Source organism: Canis lupus, chromosome 2 (genome assembly GCF_003254725.2).
Source record: "Canis lupus dingo isolate Sandy chromosome 2, ASM325472v2, whole genome shotgun sequence".
NCBI classification, from domain to species: domain Eukaryota; kingdom Metazoa; phylum Chordata; class Mammalia; order Carnivora; family Canidae; genus Canis; species Canis lupus.
In genome coordinates, this window is record NC_064244.1 from 70,393,756 (window position 1) to 70,418,118 (window position 24,363).

The following is a 24,363-nucleotide window of genomic DNA, read 5'->3' on the forward strand; positions in this document are numbered from 1 at the left end:
GTGCAGTTCAAACCCATGTTGTTCAAGGGTCAACTGTATATTGAATCACTAGTATACACTTGTTGTTACAATGGATGAACCCCTTGCTAAATCTTTTTTTTTTTTTTTTTTTAGTTGCTCCCTCCCCCCCCCCCATAATCTCCACACCCAAGGTGGAGGTCCAGCTCACCACAGGGACATCCAGAATCCCATGCTCTTCTGGCTGAGCCAGCCAGGTGTCCCTAAATCTCCTTTTAAACATAGTTTTACATATGAGGATACATTCTTGAGAGATGATTTTTTTTTAAATTTTATTTATTCATGAGAGACACAGAGAGAGGGTCAGAGAGGCAGGCAAAGAGAGAAGCAGGCTCCCTGCAGGGAGCTGGATGCGGGACTCAATCCAAGGACCCCAGGATCACAACCTGAGCCAAAGGCAGATTGTCACCCACCCAAGCGGCTGAGCCACCCAAGTGCTCTGAGAGATTTTTTTTTTTTTTTGAAGGTTTTAGATTCTTACCTCTTTGTTGAATAGTTATCCAGAAAGGTTGTTGGTAGCCAGCAGTAAGAAAGTGCTAAACTGATACTTTAAACTATTGCTTCTGTTTTTTTTTTTTAAGATTTATTTATATATTCATGATAGAGAGGCGGAGACACAGGCAGAGGGAGAAGCAGGCTCCATGCAGGGAGCCCGACGTGGAACTCGATCCCGGGACTCGATCCCAGGACTCCAGGATCGCGCCCTGGGCCAAAGGCAGGCGCTAAACCGCTGAGCCAGCCGGGGATCCCTATTGCTTCTGTTTTTAAAGGCCAAAAGCTATCGAAAGAACATTAACACAGCTTCATTTTATTTTTATTTATTTATTTTTTTAACACAGCTTTAGAAAGGGATGTATACGCCTGGTTGAGGGGAAGAATTTTTATAAAATCAGTTATGTTTGCTGATTCTATCACCCCTGCAAGCAGACACTTAGTCTGGATAGTCCCTCTGGACTCCAGAGTGCCCTTGAATAAACATGTAACTTTACTTTGCTCAAACCTCCATTCCCTAACCTGTGAAATGGAAAAACAGCCGCTTTTCCTACGTCAGCCGTCACCCGCTTTACTGTGAAAAACCACAGTGTGTAACCACAGTCCTTTGATGCTTCTCGTAAATAGTTGGCTTAGCTAATCTAACCAGAACGTTGTCGAGCTTCTTACACGTTGGAGACTTCAGTTACTCCCTATAACTTCTTAGGCGTAAGCATCAGAGCAACGCAAAAGTTCTTACATTAGTTAACTTCTGACAGGGGCGCCGGGACCAACGATCACCAGCTGCCCAAGTACCAAAAAATTATGCTTCCGAAATCTCTTGATGTCGATTCCGCACGAAGAGCAATGGAGCTGCCCTACGTGTGCCACTCACGACAGAAGCCCTTTTTGCCTTGCCGGGCCCATAAACAGGGTGGCAGTGCTGGCGAAACCCTCTTTCGATAAAGGTGAAAACAAAGTGCAAGCAATTTCCTAATTCCTCTTCCTCAGGTTGAAGTGGGGAACTGCAAGACATGCTGAGCCGTAGGGCAATCTTCACAGGGAGACTTTTGTGATTTGTCCTTTCGATTTTTTATATGCAAGTAAAGGCAAGGACGTAACTGATATGCAAATGTGCGCGGTGCTTGCTGGGAAGGAGCTGGCGAGCGCGGAGGGAGTCGGCGAGCCGGGAAGCTGTCGCCAGCTGCAGTGCACGCCGGCTCGCACCTGTTGTACGCTGCGCACGATACCCGCTTCTTGGCGCCGTGGGTACCTATCTGGGGAAGACATGAATCCCATCCTATTAAAATTGAAAATGCACAAACTTGGGCCACCCCTAGCCATCTATCTACCCTGCAGCGGCCCCACCATAGAAACATTGGAGACACAGGGAGAGAAAGACCAATGGATTAGCAGAACGTAGTGTGTTCTTCAAGTGGAATGAATGGTATCTGCTGCGCTGCCAAGAAGTGAATTAGACACCAAACACCACTGAGTACTGAGTTGCAGAATCAGGTACAGCGTGATGACCATTAAGGTGAAGGGGAACAAAAGCAATGCTAAATTTGGATTGGTTAAAGTAGATCTTTATCAACAGATATAAAAGTGGTTGAATAGGCTCACATATCATTAATAAAGAGCATATTACATAAAACAGTGCTGTATATTTTCTAATGCCACATACTTTAACCTTTAAAAAAAAAAAAGATTTGAGAGACAGAGAGCGAGAGAGAGCAGAACGGGGAGGAGAGGGAGAAGCCGGCTCCCTGCTCAGCAGGGATGCGGGGCTGGATCCCAGGACCCTGAAATCATAACCTGAGCTGACGGCAGACATTTAACCCACTAAGCCACCCAGGTGCGCCCCTATAATTATTTTAAAAAGCAAAATGGGGGCAGCCCGGGTGGCTCAGCGGTTTAGTGCCGCCTTCAGCCCAAGGCCTGATTGTGGAGACCTGGGATCCAGTCCCATGTCAGGCTCCCTGCATGGAGCCTGCTTCTCCCTCTGCCTGTGTCTCTGCCTCTCTCTGTGTCTCTCATGCATAAATAAATAAAATCTTTTAAAAAAAAAGGTGGGGGGTCACATGCTCTCCAGACTAAGCCAATCAGGTGCCTCCCTATATTTCATTTTTTAAAGTCCAGCTTGTTGATATGTAATTTATATATATTAATTTCACCTTTTTTTAATCATATGGTTCAACTAATATAGACATGTACCTTTTACCACAATCAAATCAAAATATCAAACATTTCTATCACCCACAAAAGGTCCTTTGTCTCCTTTTCTAGCCAACCCCCACACCCCCTAGGCCCAATCCTGGTAATCAGTGCTCCTCTGGCCCTGTAGTTTTGCCTTTTCCAGAATGGCATAAAAATGGAACTACTCACATAGACTTCATTTTTAATATAAAATCAATATGTGCTAATTGTAAAAAAAAATTGAAAGAATACAGAAATGTGAGAATGTTTTCCCCAAACTACTACTAAAAGTTTAGTCTTTCTCTTGCCATACTGTTTCCTGTGTACATATATGTAGATTTTTATAGACAGGCACTTTAATATCATACAGAGGTAACTGGCCTCTACAAAGAAGCTGTAAGAGAAGGGATTCACATAAACAGCTCTTACACTATAATAGGAAGCTGACTTGTACTATAAACGTGGAAAGCCTAGATATGGGCAGTCAGCTGTTTGTTGGGGCCTCCTCCTATAATCCACCACTCATCTCTTCAAAAACAGATTTTATTTATTTATTCATGAGAGACACAGTGAGAGAGACGCAGAGACACAGGCAGAGGGAGAAGCATATCTCTTCAAAACAAATCATTATTTCACTCCTCTATTCACCACTCCAGTGCCTTCCCCTTATAAATAAACCCCGAGTTCCTACCATAGCCTATAGGTCCTGCCTGAGCTGAATCCTGCCTGCTTCTCCAAACTCTTTACCTGCCACTCTCATAACCTATGAAGGTCCAGCCACCTTGGCCATCTTGGTCCTTAAAGATGCTTTCCTAGCTCAGGGCTCGCCCATCACCCAGTTAGATAAATCTGGTTTATTCTTGTATTCTCCCTTCTTACACTTTTGTGTACTTTTTGATGGTCTATTTTCCTACTGTAGATTGTAAACTAAGGACAAGGATATTTATTGTCTGTGGTATCTACTAGAACAGACTCAGCATTTAGCAAATAGCTTGGCACATAATGAACACTCTATTGAATGAATGAATGTACATTTACTATTTTTAAAAAGATTTTATTTATTTATTCATGAGAATACACAGAGAGGAGAGAGAGAGAGAGGCAGAGACACAGGCAGAGGGAGAAGCAGGCCCCATGCAGGGAGCCTGATGTGGGACTCAATTCCCGGTATCCAGGATCAGGCCCTGGGCTGAAGGCGGCGCTAAACCGCTGAGCCACCGGGGCTGCCCTGAATGTACATTTAAACTGGTATTAAAAAGATGGGAGAAAAAAAAAATAAAAGAAAAAAAAAAAGGAAAAGAAAGATGGGAGTTGTGGGGAGTGTATGTGTGTGCCCAGATCCTTAGGAGTGAAGAGAGTAGTATCAGGGAAATTAGACTAAGGAAGACTGCTTAAAACTTAATGGTGAAGGGGACTTGAATCTAAGAATTCGGATCTGGTGGCAGTGTAGATGGTGACTGGAATGGGAGTTTGGTGGGATTTTAAGATAAAAAGACAAAGAGGGCACTGGGGCACCTGGCTGGCTCAGAAGAGTGTGAGACTTTCAGGGTTGGGTTTGAACCCTATGTGGGATATAGACATTACAAAAAAAAAAAAAAAAAAAGAGAGAGAGAGAGAGACAAGAAGGGCAGGTTACTGCACTGATACATACAGGCGGGAGACATCTCTTCTGATTACTGTGGACAGTTACCATGGCTCACTTTGGGCTGTCACAACCCTTTGTACATTCTTTTACGTTTGTGGGTTCTTCTTCATCTTAGGGTAAATGCCACATCGGCTAGGACTGGGTCTTACGTGCCTATCACCTGACATAGGGTTAAAAATAAAATTATCCCAAAGCGCTTGCTAGAAAAACCAAAACCATCAGTTCAATGGTTACATACACGACAGAATCGGGCTTTACAGGGAGACTTCTGAGTTCAGGTTGAGACTGCACAGCTAGAACCTTAATCTCTCACGGGTTTTCTTTAAAAGATTAAATAAATGATAGATACATCGGAAGGGCTGAGCAAAATTCCTGGATGACAGCAAACACTCCATTGATATTATGAGTCGCCGCCAATCCACAGGTACAAACGGTGTCTCGTCTCCAGGTTGTTGCGTTGCCAATTCCCTTGTTAAGGTGCAACAGGATTACGTACGGGGTGATGCGGTCCCAGGTGGTATCTCTGTCCCGAAATCAAGATAAAGGCACCAACTAAAAATGGCGACCTCTCGACCCTCGGAAGGCGTCAATTACCGGTAGTGCTTGCGATAATACGACAGGCAGAGACGGCAAGAAGCAGCCAGGGCACGGTTCCTAACACCTGGCTAGAGGGCGAAGGGCTCGCCCACGCTGCCAGTCAACCACCAGCAGGAAAAAGCACCGCGGCCGGAGCGCAGTAACTGCCCAGGACCGCGACCACGTGTCAGAGGGCAGTCTGCGCCTGCGCAAGCCAGGCGCGCGCCCGCCGGCCGGAAGAGCCGCGCGTTTCCGGGTTGGAGGCGGGGAGCGGTGCCGGAAGTACTCGGGGAGGGCCGAGCAGTCGGACCGGCTGCTGAGACGAACGCTTCACTGGGGCAGTCTCCGCATATCATGGGGAGATAGACGCTGCTGCCTGTGAGTCTTGGGCCCTGGCAGTTGAGGAAGAAGAGCGGGAGGAGGGAGTCAGGACCCAGACCCACAGTGGGTCAGTGTTTGAAGAACCAGGTTGTGGAGGAGACCGGGTTGTGCGAGGAATCAGGCTGTTGGGACGGGACTAAGGGGCTCGGGGCTCGGAGAAGACGCGGCTGTGGGGACCCGGGCTGGAGACGGGACTTAGGGAACGGGGATGGATGTGAGTTCCCCGGCACCTGATGGAAAGCGGGGTGCGAGGGACAGGATTGTGAGGACCCGTGCTCCTCGAGAGGAGAGGGTCGGAACGGAAAGGGGCGTGAAGACACGGGCTTCCGAAGGGTAAGAGCGGAGCCGCGAGGACTTGGGCTCCTAAGAGACAGAAGCGGGACAGTGAAGATCCACGCTCCTAAGGATTCAGAAACAGGGCAGCGAGGACTCAGAGAACACTTGGGTTTGGAAGGAACCGCAGCGGGCAGTGAAGATGGGCTTCTCTGGGGACGGGATCAGGGCTTGGAGACTCCGAAGTACCTGAGGGAACCGGGCAGTGAGGACCCGAGCTCCCCCAAAGCGGGGAGTGTAAGGGGTCATGGCTGCGAGGAGATCAGCCTCCAAGGGAAAGGGAGAGAGTTTGGAAAAGATCTAGGGATCCGTTTTTTTCTTTTTTCTTTTTTCTTTTCTTTTTTTTTTTTTTTCTTTCCCCATCACATTCTCTGAATCCTGAGTGGTAAAGGATGTATTCAGGGGAAGAAGACCCTTCCTTCGCGCTGCCTGCTCGGCGTTTGGCAGGCTTTTCTTGTGTCAGATACTTTATCTAGGAAAGCCCACATGCAAGCATCTCCGTTTTCTGCTTCATTCTTAACGAAGCTCTGATGTGAAGTCGAAGCCGTTTGAACTCAGTTCTATGCTCGATAAGTGCTTTAAATACCATTCCACTCGACCCTGATGGAGCACAGATCTCTGCATATCAAACCAAAGAATGTTAGACGGGAGGACAGGATGGCCCAGAAAGATAATCTTTTTTAAACTCCTGTTTTATATGTAAAGAGGCTAAGGTCCAAAGAAGGCACAGGATGGAGGTGAGGCAATGATTGATTAGATCATAATTTTGATAATAGTACCCTGCTGTGCCCAGGAAGTAGGAGAACCTTGGCTAATATCCTTGAAAACATGCTTCTGGAATCTTTGCTTTAACGTCAGACTCAAGAGGGAAATTTTTACAAATTGAGTACTTTATTTTGAGGCTTGTCACTATATTGACCTCGATACCATGAATCTCACTTAACCAGTTGAGAGAACCTTTAAACCCATCCGTCCACCCAAAGAAATACAGTAAGCTGTTTGGAAAGTTGAAGTTAAGTAAGTTGTATCCTGTATTTTTAGTATAAGCATTTACTGGAGGTGGCTGCTTTTAGGTAAAAATGTCAGGGATACTTGGGCCAGTCACTTCCCTTCAATAATATCTTTTACTGAAACCTACTCAGACCAATTAGGCACCATCATAAGCACTTCCAAATGTTGTATCATTTAATTATCACAGCCCCACGGGTTAGATGTTGGGAGTCCCATCATACAGATACGGAAATTGATTCCGAGAGATTAAGTCACCCTGCCTGAAAACACATGGTACTAAGTGACCCAGCCCCAGTCAAACCCAGTTATGTGTTTGACTAACTTTTTTTCAACTTTTCTAATTGAATTCTTCTCCATATATCGGTTTGCCCATCAACAAAATAGAAATAAGAGTTATACAGAACATATCATTGAATGAAAGCACTCTCCTCCTCTTTAAGATGTCTCTTAATGTCAAGTACTATAACTTGTTAGGGTCCTTGTCTAGTGTAGTATTTGAGGAGAACTAAATTACTGTGTTTTTAAATAAGCATAAGGCAGTCAAGATAGAAAAATGGGACCTGAATAGAGCTTTTCTTCACAATAGAGTAAGATATATTTAATTTTAAATTGAAGAGGCCAAGAAAGACCAAATTGAAGAACAAGAACTTAAGTTGGATTAACTTTACAATTAATTGTAACATGAAGTAGATGATCAGGGAAATTGGGCTAACTTAGCTGAAACTATTGTTTTCTCCCAAAGGGTTAGACTATTTGCAAATGCCTCTACTGTATGCAAGTGATAAAAACTTACACCAAATTATGAAGTAAAGCATGCCCATGCCACCATTTCAAAGTACTTGATGGTTTAATTAATGGTAACTTATTCCTGAGTTAATATCCTCATTTACATTTGCAAAATGTACTTATTTCACTCATTTGTGGCTCTAGCATTGAGTTATTATAATAGTATTTCAAAGGACCTGATCAGAAAATCATTGTTAGAGCAGATATGAATATAGAACATATTACTTTTGACCTGCAGTCTTCATGGAAAGCCCCCAGATACTTTGGAGATAAGATTCCAGCAGTGTTTAGATTGTACTGTACGTGCAGTACAGGTGCGCTGGGTGCAGAAGACAAACTGAAATTGGTACATATGAACTTAATCTGAAAATCTTACATTAATTCTTAAAGCCAGAAGGGATTTTAAAATTTGTCTGATCCTACTCAATTATAGATGTAGAAACTCTGGTCAAAGGAAGCTTACATAACTCAGTGGCAGAAGTAGGATGATACCCAACCCTCTTGACTTCAGTCTTCCCTATGCCATAGTACCCCTCATCAGCCTCTTGTTGACTATTTACCACTACCATTTTATTTTTTAGTCACTGTTGTTTTTTTTTTTAATGTCTATAGTCAAAAAAAATGGTTATAGGAGGCCACATCACATACTACAATGGGAAAACCTTTTAGTTTTAATATGCTGATTTTTTAGAACTAAGATCTAGAAAAGAAGAGCATGTATATTATATAATATTAGCAAACATTTATTTGTACTTTCCATGTGCCGGGCACTCTTCAAGGTGCTTTATATACAGAATCTCAATATATTGTCACAATAATCCCATGAGATATACTTTATGACTAAATTTTTCAAATGAGGAAATTATTTAGGCATAAAGAGATTAGATAACTTGCTCAGGGACATAAAGCTAATTAATAAGTGGCAGAGTTGGTACTTGAACCCAGACACTGCCACCAGAGTCCATGCCCTTGATCACTCTACTGCCTTTCTGTTAAATCAAAACTACCTAAATGGGACCAAACTAGTCAAAGAACTAGTGGGAAAAAAATTCCATGTTTCTGTTGCTCTCAAGTCTTACAGAATGCAATTAGTTGATTTTTTTTTTTTTTTTTTTTTAGGCTGGGAAATAGGAGTTCATTTAGATACATCTAGAAGCAGTGAGGAGAGAAACAGGTAGAAAACCCAGTCATTAAGTTAAGTCAGTCACCACAATGATAGGGCTTTTATGCTATCATCCTGGTAGTCTCCTTCACCCCAGCATTTGTTTAAATAACTCCTAAACATTTCAGAAGTTAAAGGGTTTTAAAGACAATCTGGTCTTCTACTCCCTTACTCTCTTCACTTAAAAAAATATATATATTTTAAAGGGAGGGAATCTGTAGGGTGCTTGGCTGGCTCAGATGGAGGAGCATGCAATTTTTGATCTCAAGATTTTAAGTTCAAGCCCCCAATATTGGGTGTAAACTTAGAAATAAAATCTTAAAAAAAAAATCTGTTAATGGAACAGATGTCTCTAAAAGGTATGGTCTTATAACTAATACAAGCCATCCCCACATCTCTTACCCTCTGAAAAATCAGATCCTCTTTATACAGTAATAGAGTTATAACTCGGTTTTTGTTTGAGGTACAAGCTGTTAGAAGGAAAAGCAGTTAGGGCTTGTTGTCCTGAGCCTGTCAACCATAGTTTAAATGCAGCTGGTAAAGGGGAGGGTGGATAGACCCAGTATTTATTTATTTATTTGTTTGTTTGTTTGTTTGTTTGTTTGTTTTTTATGATAGTCACAGAGAGAGAGAGAGAGAGAGGCAGAGACACAGGCAGAGGGAGAAGCAGGCTCCATGCACCGGGAGCCCGATGTGGGATTCAATCCCGGGTCTCCAGGATCGCTCCCTGGGCCAAAGGCAGGCGCCAAACCGCTGCGCCACCCAGGGATCCCTAGACCCAGTATTTAATTGAACTCCCAGCCACATAATCTTGTTTTGATAAAATTACTAAATAATTTTTACTCTTGATAACTGGGGCATGGACTTTCTGGACTTATTTTGTAAATCCCATAGCGTGTGATTTCCACATAGTAAATGCTAGTTTACTATTATAATTGTTAACTGTCCCACAGTTAATGTCTTTGTTTTTACACTGTACTACTTCCCTATTTCTTGGCATTCCAAGTAAGTGAGCATTAGAAATTTGAGTAGCCCAAAGGCAACCATGGTATATTACATAATAGAATTCAGGTTATTTACAGTCACTTCATTCCATTGTGCTTGGTCAGCATCATCCATAATTTGACTTGATGAAAGTTGTCAGTAAACAGGTAATTTGGAAGTGGAGGCACTGACCATTTCAGAATTGTTGTGATGTTTTATTTTTAAATTTCCGTACCAAAAATCCACCCTTATGAGGGTACAGTTCTATGAGTTGTGACAAATGCATACTGTCACATAAGCACCATAACACTCTTACCTAAAAGTTCCACCACCCCCAAAATTTCCTTTATGCTGCTCCTTTGTAGTCCAATCCTAGCCTACCCCAAGCCACTGGCAACTACTAATCTGTTCTCTCCATCCATATAGTTTTGCCTTTTCCAGAGTGTCATATAAATGGAATCATACAGTTAGTAGCCTTTTGAGTCTTGCCTCTTCCACTTAGCATATGCATTTGAGATTATCCATGTTGTTGCACATATCAGTAGTTCTTACTATTGCTAAGTAGTATTCCATTGTATGGATATATAGTCATAGTTCACCCATTGAAGGATACTGGATTGTTTCAGCTTTTGACAGTTATAAATAATGTTGCTATAAACATTCACATACCAATTTTTGTTGAATATAAGTTTTTATTTCTTTAGGGTAAATACCAAAGAGTGGGATTACTGGGTCATATAAGTATATATTTAACATTTTTTTAAAGATTTTATTTATTTGACAGAGCACAAGGAGGGGGAGAGGCAGGCAGAAGGGGAGGAAGAAGCAGGCTCCCCACTGAGCAAGGAGCCCGATGTGAGGCTTGATCCCCAAGGTCCTGGGATCATGACCTGAGCTGAAGGCAGGACGCTTAAGCCACCCAGGCAACCCTATATATTTAACTTTATAAGAAACTGCCGGGATGCCTGGGTGGCTCAGTGGTTGAGCGTCTGCCTTCAGCCCAGGGCTTGGTCCTGGAGTCCCGGGATCAAGTCCCACATTGGGCTCCCTGCGTGGAGCCTGCTTCTCCCTCTCCCTCTGCCTATGTCTCTGCCTCTCTCTTTCTCTGTGTCTCTCATGAATGGATGAATAAAATCTTAAAAAAAAAAAAAAAAAAAAAAAAAGGAAAAAGAAAAACTGCCAAACCGGGGTGCTTAGATAGCTCAGTTGGTCAGGCATCTGCCTTCCACTCAGGTCATGATCCCCGGGTCCTAAGATCCAGCCCTGAGTCAGGCTCTCTGCTTGTCAGGGAGTCAGCTTCTCCCTTTGCCCCTCTACCCCACTTGTGGTATGTCACTCTTTCTCCCTGTCTCTCAGATAAATATATAAGATCTCGAGAAAAAAAAAAAAAAACTTCCAAAGTTTTCCAAAGAGATTGTACCATTTTACATTCACACAGAAATATATGACGTTTTCAGTTATTCAATTACTTCTCCAGCACTTGTCTATTTAACAAAAATTTTATTATTCTAATAGTATTTAGTGGTTACTCATTTGCCTAATTGCATTTCCCAGATGACTAATGATATTGAGTATCTTTTCATGTGTTTATTTGCCATCTGTATATCTTCTTAGGTGAGGGATCTGTTCAGAATTTTTGCCCATTTTTTAATTGGGCTGTTTGTTTTCTTATTGTTTAATTTTGAGAGTTCTTTACATATCCTGGATACAAGTTGTTTGTCAGATATGTAATTTGTAAATATTTTCTTTTAGTCTATGACTAAAGTCATAAGTCATAAAGTCATTTGACATATGACTAAGTCAAAAGACTTAGTCTTTTGTCTTTTTAAAAGATTTTATTCAAAAAAAAAAATAAAAGATTTTATTCATTTATTCATGAGAGAGAGAGAGAGAGAGACAGGCAGAGGGAGAAGCAGGCTCCATGCAAGGAACCTGATGTGGGTGGGACTCGATCCTGAGACTCTGGGACCACACCCTGAGCCAAAGGCAGACACTCAAACCGCTGAGCCACCCAGGCATCCCTTCCCTGTGCTTTCTTGTAAAAGTTTTATAGTTTTCTATTTTTAAGTCTGTGATCACTTTTGAGTTTGTTTTTGTATAAGGTGTGAGATATAAATCAATGTTCATTTTTGTTGTTACTGATATATTTTTTTGTTATTTTTAAGATTTTTTTTTTTTAATCTTAGACATGTGCAATGTAGGGGAAAGGCAGAGGGACGGGAGAGAGAATCTCAAACAGACTCCCTGCTGAGCACGGAGCCCAACAGAGTGTGATCCCTTGACCCTGAAATCATAACCTGAGCTGAAATGAAGAGTCGATCACTCGACTAACTGAGCCATCCAGGCGCCCCGATTTTTTGTTATATTTTTAAAAACAGTTGTCAGAATTACCTATTTTTTCAGAGGAAACAAATCCAATAGTATGCTAATTCTTTTTTCATAGATAACATATGCAGAATTTGAGGTGTATAATGAAAAGTAAATATTCCCCTTTGGTCTCATAGGCCACCCAGATACTACCGTTCCCCTCCCCACCAAGATAATTGCTGTTATCAGTTTATGTATCTTTCCAGGAATAATTTATGCATTTACAATTATATGTCTTTTTTTGTCTTTTAATAAATGACAACAAATTATACTCTTCCATACCTTGCATTTTCTTTTTTATTTATTTATTTATTTATTTATTTATGTATTTATTTATTTATTTATGATAGTCACAGAGAGAGAGAGAGAGTCAGAGACATAGGCAGAGGGAGAAGCAGGCTCCATGCCGGGAGCTTGACGTGGGATTTGATCCCGGGTCTCCAGGATCGCACCCTGGTCCAAAGGCAGGCGCTAAACCGCTGCACCACCCAGGGATCCCTATACCTTGCATTTTCAATGAACAGTGTATCTTAAAGGTCACTTCATGAGCTTCCTTGTTTTTCCAAAGCAGTTTTATTGAGATGCTATTCACATATCATACAATTCACAATTATCAGATGTACGGTTCAGTGGCATTTTTGGATATTCAGGGTTGTGCAGTTATCATCATAATCTAATTTCAGATTATTTTTATCCCCCCTAAAATCCTCTATTATCAGCAGTCAATCCCTATCCCTCTCCTACCCCCCTCCGCCCTGGCAACCACTAATCTACTTTCTGTGTGTGTAGATTTGTCTATTCTGGACATTTCATATAAATGGAATCATACATGTGGTCCTTTTTTTTTTAACATGTGGTCTTTTTGACTGAATTCTTTCATTTATTATTTTTTTTAATTTTTAAAATTTTATTTAAGTAACTCTACACCCAACATGGGGCTTGAACTCACGACCGAGATCAAGAGTCGTGTGCTCTTCTGACTGAGCCAGCCAGGCAGTCCTGGATTCTTTCATTCAGCTTAATATTTCCATGAGTCTTACACTTTTCAATATATTTCACTATGTGGTTATACCTTAATTTATTTAACTAGATCAGTTTTTTTTTAAAGATTTTATTTATTTATTTGAGAGTGTGAATGAGTGAGCCTGAGAACACGAATGGGGAGAGGGGCAGAGGAAGAGGTAGAATCAGAGTCCCCTCTGAGCCCAGAACTCCAGGATCATGACCTAAGCCAGAGGCAGACGCTTAAGTGACTGAGCCACGCAGGCACCCCTATTTAGCTACATCACTTTTTTTTTTTAATTTTTTAAAATTTATGATAGTCACACAGAGAGAGAGAGAGAGAGAGAGTTAGAGGGAGAAGCAGGCTCCATGCACCGGGAGCCCGACGTGGGATTCGATCCCAGATCTCCAGGATCGCGCCCTGGGCCAAAGGCAGGCACCAAACCGCTGCGCCACCCAGGGATCCCCAGCTACATCACGTTTGATGGACATTTAGGTTGATATTCCTCACATGTATAGTATTCTGTTTACATAGAAGTCCAAGCTTTGCACAGTGGAAGTATCATAGCCAATGACGTTTATCGGAGGCCGATTATTGCTAATTGAAACCTTTACATAGAAGCCCAACTATAGGACAGCCCCGGGTGGCTCAGCAGTTTAGCGCTGCCTTCAGTCCAAGTCGTGATCTTGGAGACCCAGGATCAAGTCCCACGTCAGGCTCCCTGCGTGGAGCCTGCTTCTCCCTCTCTCTGCCTGTGTCTCTGCCGCTGTGTGTGTGTGTTATTCTCTCATGAATAAATAAAATATTTTTTTAAAAGTCCAACTATAATATAAATTGCTAAAGATGGAACTATGGGGGCAGCCTGGGTGGCTCAGCGGTTTAGCGCCTGCCTTCATCCCAGGGCGTGATCCTGGAGACCCAGGATCGAGTCCCACATCAGGCTCCCTGCGTGGAGCCTGCTTGTGTCTCTGCCTCTCTCTCTGTCTCTCTTTCTGTCTCTCATGAATAAATAAATAAAATCTTTAAAAATAAAGATGGAACTATGGGATCAAAACAATATGTTTTGCTTTTTTTTTTTTTTTTAAGAGAGAACACGTGTGAGCAGGGTGAGGGAATGCCAGAGTGAGAGAATTTTTTTTTTTTTTTTTTTTTTTTTTTTTTTTTGAGGGAGAGAATCTTAAGCAGGCTCCATGCACAGCATGGAGCCCAACTTGGGGCTTGATCTCATGACTTTGAATCATGACATGAGCCAAATCAAGAATCAGACACTCAACTGACTGAGCCACCTAGATACCCTAATACATCTTTTCTAATTATGGTAGTACTGCCAAGTAGCTGTTTGTAGAGACCAACAAATTTAATATCCTCCCCCTCCTGTCCAACAATGTGTGAAATGACTATTTCTTTATAAAACTTTCAAACAATATGTATACAACTTTTTCATCATTGCCAAAGGAAGATTTTTTTTTTTTAAAGATTTTATTTATTTATTCATGAGAGACACAGAAAGAGAGAGAGAGAGAGAAGCAGAGACACAGGCAGAGGGAGAAGCAGACTCTATGCAGGGAGCCCGATGCGGGACTCGATCCTGGGTCTCCAGGATCAGGCCCTGGGCTGAAGGCAGTGCTAAACTGCTGAGCCACCAGGGCTGCCCGGAAGAATGGTTCTAATTTGTATTTTTATTATGAATGAGAATAAGGATTATTTCGTACCTTTAAGGACTATTTTAATTTATTGTACTGTTGGGGTTTTTTGTTTGTTTTTTTGGTTTGTTTTGCAATTTTTCTTTGGGTGTTTGGGTGCTTATTGAAGTTTAGGTATTTTTTATATGTAACAGAAATTAGTCCTTTGTCTTTGATACATTCCATATATTTTTGCTAGTTTGTCTTTTGTCCTTTAACTTTATTATGTTTGTTGCCATGCAGACATTTTAATTTTTATATAAAATTTGTTTTTCTTTCTTTTCATTTTTCTTTTTTAAAAAGATTTATTTATTTATTAAGGAGGGGTGGTGGCAAAGACATAGGCAGAGGGAGAAGCAGGCTCCATGCAGGGAGCCCGATGTGGGACTCAATCTGGGGACTCCGGGATCATGACCCATGCCGAAGGCAGATGCACAACCACTGAGCCACCCAGGCATCCCTATTTATTTATTTTTCAAGCATTTTTTTTTTATATGATTGAACATGTCAGTCTTTTATGGCTCCTGGGCTTTGCATCATCTTTAGGAGGGCTTCTCTCTCTCTGTCTCTCTCTCTCTCTCTTTTTAAAGATTTGATTTATTTAGAGAGAGAGAAAGAGGCCAAGTGAGTGGGAACACGAGCAGGGGTCAGGGCGTGCAAGAAGGAGAAAGAGAATCCCAAATGGACTCCACGAGCCTGATGCAGGACATGATCCCACAATCCCGAGCTCATGACCTGGGCGAAACTCAAGAGTTGGCAGCTTAACTGACACACCCAGGCGCCTGTGAGAAGTGCTTTTCATTTACTGCTGAGAATATTTTTTCCTGTTTTTAAAAGTTGAGACAATTGTAGATCTATGCACAGTCAATAAGAAATAATACAGAGGGATCCCTGGATGGCGCAGCAGTTTGGCGCCTGCCTTTGGCCCGGGGCGCGATCCTGGGGACCCGGGATCGAATCCCACGTCGGGCTCCCGGTGCATGGAGCCTGCTTCTCCCTCTGCCTGTGTCTCTGCCTCTCTCTCTCTCTGTGACTATCATAAATAAATAAATAAATAAATACCTTTAAAAAATTAAAAAAAAAAAAAAAAGAAATAATACAGAGAATTCCCTTGTGAACTTTGCTCAGTTTTCCCCAATGGTAACGTTTTGAAAGATTGTTGTCTACTGTGACAATCAGGATATCAACATTGGTATAATTCACCAGTCTTACTCAGATTTACCTAGTTTTACTTGTATTCATTTGTGGGTGTATATGGATTAAGTCTATACAATTTAGTCATTTTTGTAGATTATTATTTTTTTTTAGCAAAAGGCGAAAGATTTATTCAATCTGAAAAGAAACCAGAGTATTTTTTTTGTAGATTCTTTAATCCATCATTACAGATGATGATTCCATCACAAAGGTCCTCCTATTGCCCTTTTATAACCACATCTGGTTCCCTGCCACCCAGTCCCTGACAGCCTCACTAATCTGCCTCTCTCTAAAATAAATCTTTAAAAAAAGAGTTGCATGCCCTATTGACTAAGCCAGCCAGATGCTCCTCCCTTTTTCATTTATTTATTTATTTATTTTTAATATTTTATTTATTTATTCATGAGAGACACAGGGAGAGAGAGGCAGAAACACAGGCAGAGGGAGAAGCGGGCTCCATGCAGGGAGCCCGAAATGGGACTCGATCCCGGGTCACCAGGATCACACCCCAGGCTGAAGGCGGCGCTAAACCGCTGAGCCACTGGGGCCCCCCTCCCTTTTTCTTTTTAAAATGAACTATTTCTTAGAACAGTTTTAGCTTTATAGAAAAATTGGAAAGATAATACAGTTTCTGTACACTCTGCACCGAGTTTCTCCATAATAACATCTTACATTAGTAGGGCACATTTGTTCCAAGTAATGAACCAATATTGATGTATTGGTTCAGTATTATTGGTTCAGTATCATCGGTTCGGTATTATTAACTGAAGTCCATGATTTATTCAGATCTTAGTTTTTCCATTTGTCTTCATGTCTCTTTTGGCTCCTCTGTGATAGTACATACTTAAATTTTTTAAGAAACTGCAAACTATTTTTACAGAGTGGCTATACTGTTTCCATTCCCACTGGCAATGTACCAGTGATCCAGTTTCTCTTCATCCTTGTCAACATTGGTGCTATCACTATTTTTTATTTTAGTCATACTGATAGATGTGTGGTTTTATCTCACTGCAGATCTTTTTTTTTAAGATTTTATTTATTCATTTATTAGAGAGAGCGCACAAGCAGAGGGAGGAGGAGAAGCAGGCAGGGAGCCCCATGTTGGGCCTGATCCCAGAACCCTGGGATCATGACCCCAGCCTAATGCAGACACTTAGGCGGATGAGCCACCTCATTGCAGGGTTAATTTGCCCTTTCCTTAGTAACTGAAGATGTTGAACATCTTTTCCTGTACTTCATTTGCCATCTGTGTATCTTTGGTGAAATGTCTGTTCGTATCTTCTCTCCGTTTTGTGACTGAATTACTTAAAAAAAAAAACCGTTGAGTTTTGAGAGTTCTTTACGCATTCTGGTTACAAGTCTTTTGTTTGATATGTACTTTGTAAATATTTTCTCATAGTCTATATCTTGTCTTTTTATCCTTTCCACATGGGGCTTTCACAGAAGAAACTTTTATTTTGATGAGGGCCAATTTTCCAGCATTTCCTTTTATTGATTGTGCATTTGGTGTCAAGTCTAAGAACCTTGCCTAGCTAGAGCCCAAAGATTTTTTTCCTAAAAGTTTTATTAGTTGTACATTTTACTTTAAAGTTTATGATCCCGGGGATCCCTGGGTAGCGCAGTGGTTTGGCGCCTGCCTTTGGCCCAGGGCGCGATCCTGGAGACCCGGGATCAAATCCCACATCGGGCTCCCGGTGCATGGAGCCTGCTTCTCCCTCTGCCTATGTCTCTGCCTCTCTCTCTCTCTCTCTCTCTCTGTGACTATCATAAATAAATAAAAATTTAAAAAAAATAAAGTTTATGATCCGGGGTGCCTTGATGGCTCAGTTGATTAAGTGTCTGCTTTTGGCTCAGGTTGTGGTCTCAGGGTCCTGGAATCGAGCCCCACATCAGGTTCCTGGCTCAGCAGGGAACTTGCTTCTCCCTCTCCCCCATGCTTGTGCTCTCTCTATCTCTCTCCCTCTCTCTCAAATAAACAGAATCTTAAAATAATAATAATAATAAAGTCTATGGGATCCCTGGGTGGCGCAGCGGTTTGGCGCCTGTCTTTGGCCCAGGGCGCGATCCTGGAGACCTGGGATCGAATCCCACATCGGGCTCCCGGTGCATGGAGCCTGTTTCTCCATCTGCCTGTGTCTCTGCCTCTCTCTCTCTCTCTCTCTCTCTCTGTGACTATCATAAATAAATAAAAATTTTTAAAAAATAAAATAAAATCTTTAAAAAAATAATAAAGTCTATGATCCATTTTGAATTAGTTTTTGTACAAAATGAGAGGTTTAGATTTCAGAATTTTAAAAAATCTCCTATATTCTAGCATATTATTTTATATTTAAGGTTTAAATATTTGATCCAACAAATATAGAGGAGAGTATGAAGGGAGGAATATATAGTCCCCTCTCATTCCAGGTGGATCAAATATTTAAATTTTAAACATGAACCAGATGTTTTCCAGATGTACTCATATACCATAATTTATTCAATGATCTATATTTTCCCTCTGCTAAATGGAATGAACATTAGTATATAGGTTTGCGTGGGAGCACAAGTATTCATTTTTCTGGGATAATTACCTGAGAGTATAATCCTTTACTTATTTCGGTGAGGGGTGGGAGATTTGATTTATCGTCCTTAATTGTGGTATGATTTATATACAGTAAAATGCACGGATCTTAAATATTCAGTGTGATGTATTTGACATAAGCCCATGTAATCATCACCCATCTGAATGTAGTATTTTAGGAGATCCCTGGGTGGCCCAGTGGTTTAGCGCCTGCCTTTGGCCCAGGGCGCGATCCTGGAGTCCTGGGATCGAGTCCCACGTCAGGCTCCTGGCATGGAACCTGCTTCTCCCTCCTCCTGTGTCTTTGCCTCTCTGTCTCTCTCTCTCTATGTCTATCACGAATAAATAAATAAATCTTTTTAAAAAAATGAATGTAGTATTTTAAATCCAACCCAATAAAGGAATGGTCTAGGAAACTAAGGGCAGTGTCAGTCTGGTAATGAGTGTCTGGTTATTATCTGTTTCGTTTTGTTTTGTTTTATTTATTTATTTTTAATTTTTATTTATTTATGATAGTCACAGAGAGAGAGAGAGAGAGAGGGAGAGGCAGAGACACAGGCAGAGGGAGAAGCAGGCTCCATGCACTGGGAGCCTGACGTGGGATTCGATCCCGGGTCTCCAGGATCGCGCCCTGGGTCAAAGGCAGGCGCCAAACCGCTGTGCCACCCAGGGATCCCACGTTTTGTTTTGTTTTAATGAAAGAAGTAGCTCGCTTATACAGAATTACTGAAAATGCAGAAGTATTGTTGTTCGCTCTTCAGCAAAACAGTGTAGTAAAGTGCTAGTTTCTGAGGGAGAAACTCAGATTTTTCTTACATTGCACGGATTCGTTGTATTTCCTTAATAGCCAGCCATTGGAGCGATTCTTTAAGGTTAATTCCTAAATTTTTATTTTTATTTTTTAAAAGATTTTATTTATTCATGAGAGAGTGAGAGAGAGGCAGAGACACAGGCAGAGGGAGAAGCAGGCTTCCCACAGGTAGCCTGATGTGGAACTCGATCCCAGGGTCTTAGGATCAGGCCCTGAGCCAAGGGTAGACACTCATACACTGAGGCACCCAGGCATCTCAGGTTAATTCCTAATTTAATAAATGATTATTCATATTTGGTGCTGAGAAGATAGGCTATTTTTTGTCTACAGGTCTTAGTATAGAAACTCTATTATATGGAAATCCCTGTTTAAAAAAAGTCTTATTTTGAGCAATACTCAGTTCTATTTGGGAAGCCCCTTGAAGGTTGTGGGACTGTTATTTGAAAGGTATAATATGTTCAATATGGTAAACATACTGATAATCTTTAATAAAGCTCTTTCATAGCTTGCTGTGGGGAAATAGTTTGGCTTTATAGCATTACAGAATTATTACCATGTTAACAATATTTCCCTATCCTGATTCTTCCATTAATAACATTTATGGGTAAGGAAAAAGAAAGCATATGGTTAAAAAACAAACAGGTGACCCAATGTTCTGCTGTCCCCCTCAGCTGACTCTTGGACAAGTTTCTGTTGATCACTTAACCAGTGCATAGTTAGTTGCTTTTATTAAGGGCAAACCAGGAAAGGTGATTTCTCAGAGAGTTAGTTTGCTGGGGAGGAACTCAGCAATAGGGGGCAAGAGTTGATGGGTATAGATATATTCGTTCAGGTTGCTAAGCTTCAACAAGTTCTGAAAACCACTGCCATGATTCCTGCAGGTTCGTTTCACCATTTTGGCAAGTTTTCATATGCTGCTAGCTTACTCCTAACAATAGAACATTGTTTTATTGGAAGAGAATCTATATCACTATAATCATCATTAATTTCAAAAGTTGTGTGTGAAAGAGATGGAGATGTTTTCCTCACTGTCCAGTATGAATAGGAGACAAGAACAAGGATGTGTTTTGCCACATCCAGTTTGCTAGGATCCTGGTCAGTGAAGTTGTGCCAGGCCACGCAACTGAAATAGTCCTGTGGCAAGGGTGGTGGTTGATGCCAGTTGTTCATTTACAGGTAGCTTTTGAAAATGGCTGCCTCTCATTTCACCGGGCTCACAGCCGTTGCTGATGTAATTAAAGATCTAGACACTCAGATAGCTGTAAGTAAGCTCGTTGAGGCCACTGTTGGCAGAACTCAGTAAATGTGCTTCTGATCTTGATGACACCAAAGCTGCTGTCCACAGAGTCCACTTCATGGCTTTAAAATTTAGGAGTATTGGCTACTCCAGGCTAGGGACTCTGCATGTACTTAAAAGAGTGCTAACACTCAGAGAAAATTTGCTCTTGATGACAAAGAACAGCTTACTTTTAACGGTTGCTAAAAATTGTGTTTATTAGACATAGACCTGACATAGATTTAAGCATGTTTTGAAGTGCCAAAATGAACTAATCTGTTTTCTTAAGTTTTGTGACTGGGTTTTAAGTATGTTATTGTGCCATGACTTATTTGAATTTAACATTATTTGCTGTTCAAAAATAATGCATGTAGTACCTAACCAAGTATTCTATTTTTACAAAGTCTTCAAAAATGTCTTACTCATTCTAGTTTATTTTTGTACATAGATTTCTCGTTTCATTTACTTTCTTCCTTATTTAATTTTGTGGACTATTTCATTTCACTTTTGGAGAAGAGATGGTTTCTAAATATGAGGTGAGAGCAATGAACATTCTTCATTCCCTCCATTTTTAATGTACAGGTACCAAATGGTGACTGTCCCAGCTACCCTGGAGACCCTTCCAGTCTGACAGACCTTCTATAATTTTACTTTCACACCTTATCCTTTATTAAAGGTGTTTCTGGAGCTAGTTCTCTTGTTTTCCTTCTACAGTTGATTGGCCTTGGTCCTCACAGCTCCAAAAAGAAACAGGATCTCGATAAGCTCTATGAGCTGAAGTCCAAAGCTCGGCAGATTATGAACCAGTTTGGCCCCTCAGCCCTAATCAACCTCTCCAATTTCTCATCCATAAAACCGGAACCAGCCAGCACCCCTCCACAAGGCTCCATGGCCAATAGCACTACAGTGGTAAAGATACCAGGCACTCCTGGGACAGGAGGGCGTCTCAGCCCTGAGAACAATCAGGTATCATCTCTTCCTTTTCGCTCTCCTAGGCATCTCTTATCTGTGATTTGAACCAGTAATGCTTTGAGAGTTGTTGATCTCAGATGCTACCTCTTCCTCTCAGCTGGAAAAGAAAGCCTTTTTTTTCCCTTTGGACTTCTAAAGTTCTTTATCAAATGATCATGTACAACATTGATCAGTGTTTACTCTGCAGTGTTTATGTGTATGTATGTATATGTACATACAGTTACACACAAACAACGTATTGCCTATGACAGGTTTTTATATATGTATATAGAAAAAATATATATATGCTTCTTATATGCTATATAATTCTTAAATAAAATAGTAAAATAACTAATGGATTCATTATTCATTATCCCTGTAATAAAAATACCATTGCTTCTAGTCTTTTCTCCTTCTAGTTCGTCCAGCTGCTGCCATTATTAACTTTCTACACTGGTTCTAAAATCAGCACCCCACCCCCACTCCTTTCTGCCCATGATTCTGATTCTGCCCTCCAGAGCCACAAGAGGCAAGAAATAAGTATAGTCTCTTGTCTTGGGCCTTGTAGGCGGGATAGAATAGGAGGGAGAGACATTTCAAGAAAATGGTGGGAGGGACTAGCAAAGATAAGTAGGGAGGGTTGGGCAGATAGGAAGCTAACGTGTGTTTAATGTGGAGTCTGTTGGAACAGGAGGGAGGTAAAATTGTATAGGAGGGTCATGGGAGAATATACTGGGCAGATACTAGTTAGTCTCCTCTGAAACTTTTGATCATTAGACAGTCTTTGCAAATATTTAATAGAGGAATAAGAGTAACAATAAAAAAAAGTCATGTCTTAGGAGGACTAACTTGGCAGTATGTGGACAAGAAACGTAGGAACCATGGCAGACTGAGAGAAGACAAAGTCTAAAACTTTCACAGTAAATCAAAACATAGAATGAAGACTTGCACTAAGGGGTAATACTAGAATGGATAAATCTGACACATAATTAACAAATATTCATCTAAAAATTTTGTTCTTTATTTTCAAGATAATACATGCTTATCACAGAAACTTATACAGAAGAATAAAGAGCCCATAATTCTACTGCCAAGCCAAAATAACTATGATTAGCATTTTGACGTATATTGTTTAATGGCAAGTGTATGTGACATGACATTTCCTTTATGAAAGAGAGATCATAGTTGTACACACACAAATATTAGACAGAGATGAACAAATGTTCCCTGCCCTCAGGGAGCTTTCAGCCTATTGAGTCAGAAACAGGCAAGCTTATAAATATAGGCAGTGACAGAAGGGTGCACTGGATACAGTGGAGGCCAAGGAGTGATTCCTTTTACCTGGGTGGGCTAGGAAAAGCAGAAAGAAGGCACCATGGACTGAGCAGATAGGAGGAAGGATGGAAGAGCATGTCCAAAGGCAACAGAGGCACGGTACAAGTTGTGGTCAGAAAATTGCAAATAGAAGGTAAGGCACAGTGAGCAAAAGAGGCAGAAATAAACTGACAGATGTTGGCCTCTCTTGCACACTGCTCTTTCAGCCTTTCCCTGGGCTACTTCTGTCATGAGAGTATAGTCTTATAGCATTCTACTGGGTCAGCCACACTGTTAACTTCTGGAAAGTAGAAACTAAACCCAATACATAGACAGCATTTCTTCGTTAGAGGGTAACACGGTGTTCTGTTTCCTTAATACTTGGCTGAACAATCTTCTCCCAATTAACTGTAGGTATTGACCAAGAAGAAATTACAAGACTTAGTAAGAGAAGTGGATCCTAATGAGCAATTGGATGAAGATGTGGAGGAGGTAAGGTGGGGTTGGACACCCCATAGTCCATGTCCCTGAGAGCCAAAACAGGACAGTGATTAAGAGCACACACTTTACAGGCAGACAGATCTGAATTTGGATCTTGGATCTGCCGCTTCCCAACTTTGTAGCCGTGGACAAGTCACTTAAGCTTTCTGAGACTCTATTTACTTTTGTGTTGGTGGAGTATGGTACTATTTACCGATAGGGTTATCCTGAGAGTCCCATGGAATCACTGTAAAGCAGTCATCTAGGAGAATGCCTAGCACTTTATACCTAGCAGCTGCCGCTACTTTTGCTTGGCAAAAAGGATTTAGTTTGCTGCTCATAGGCATTCACTTTCAACAATTTTGGTTGTTTCTATAATATTCCTCCATATTTCTAAGTAATACGCTGAAACAGATACTCTTTGATTTCTGTCTACTGACTTCTGGTAGATGAGAATTTTGTTAAGCCACTCGCACATGTCCATCCATGCTTTCCTTTCCCTCATTTTTCCAATATAGTTTGATCTCAGCTTTTGGATAACTCAGAAATCAGTATTTAAATTATTCTGACCAAGTACATATTGTTCACCACTGAACCAAGTCCTGCTTTGTACTACATATAAAAGTTGATAATTGACTTTTTAAAATTTAAAGATATTATTTTTTTATTTTTAAATTTTTTATTAAAGATTTTTATTTAGGGCAGCCCCAGTGGCGCAGTGGTTTAGCGCCGCCTGCGGCCTGGGGTGTGATCCTGGAGACCTGGGATCGAGTCCCACATCGGGCTCCTTGCATACTTCTCCCTCTGCCTGTGTCTCTGCCTTTCTCTCTCTCTCTCTCTCTCTGTGTCTCATGAATAAATAAATAAAATCTTTTAAAAAAATAAAGATTTTTATTTATTTGAGAGAGAGAAAAAAAAAGAGTGAGAGAACGCATGAGGGAGAGAGAGAGAGAGAGAGAGAAGCAGATTCCTCGCCAAGCAGGAAGCCCGATGCAGGGCTTGAGCCCAGGACCCTGGGATCGTGACCTGAGCCAAAGGCAGACTCTTAACCAACTGAACCACCCAGGAGTCCCATATTTTATTTTTTTAAGTAATCTCTGTACCCAATATGGGGCTCAAACTTACAACCCTGAGATCAAGAGTCGCACACTATACAGACTGA

At 41.3% G+C, this 24,363-nt stretch overlaps 1 protein-coding gene, 1 long non-coding RNA gene, 1 other non-coding gene and 1 pseudogene across 4 annotated transcripts in view; 2 read left to right on the forward strand and 2 right to left on the reverse strand.

Moving 5' to 3' along the window:
* Positions 1 to 1,157: 1,157 nt before the first annotated feature.
* Positions 1,158 to 5,119, reverse strand: LOC125754274 (uncharacterized). The gene is made up of 2 exons (XR_007408053.1): positions 4,569 to 5,119; positions 1,158 to 1,766 (listed from the first exon to the last, which is right to left on the reverse strand). It is a non-coding gene; the product is annotated as an uncharacterized LOC125754274 (long non-coding RNA).
* On the reverse strand, positions 1,267 to 1,400 carry LOC112660745 (U11 spliceosomal RNA). The gene has a single exon (XR_003137182.3). It is a non-coding gene; the product is annotated as a U11 spliceosomal RNA (small nuclear RNA).
* A 5-nt stretch (positions 5,120 to 5,124) lies between the features above and the next one.
* The window catches only part of TAF12 (TATA-box binding protein associated factor 12), a 33,136-nt gene continuing 13,897 nt past the window's right edge, over positions 5,125 to 24,363 (forward strand). Inside the window, exons 1-4 of one of the 2 annotated variants that reach the window (XM_025447501.3) lie at positions 5,158 to 5,284; positions 20,357 to 20,441; positions 21,171 to 21,422; positions 23,136 to 23,213. In XM_025447501.3, coding sequence (XP_025303286.1) covers positions 20,370 to 20,441; positions 21,171 to 21,422; positions 23,136 to 23,213 — 402 coding nt within the window. In that variant the 5' untranslated portion in view covers positions 5,158 to 5,284; positions 20,357 to 20,369. Of the gene's footprint in view, positions 5,285 to 20,356; positions 20,442 to 21,170; positions 21,423 to 23,135; positions 23,214 to 24,363 lie in introns of both variants that reach the window. The other variant, XM_025447502.3, reaches the window with a different exon arrangement.
* On the forward strand, positions 13,475 to 13,581 carry LOC112660704 (U4 spliceosomal RNA; annotated as a pseudogene).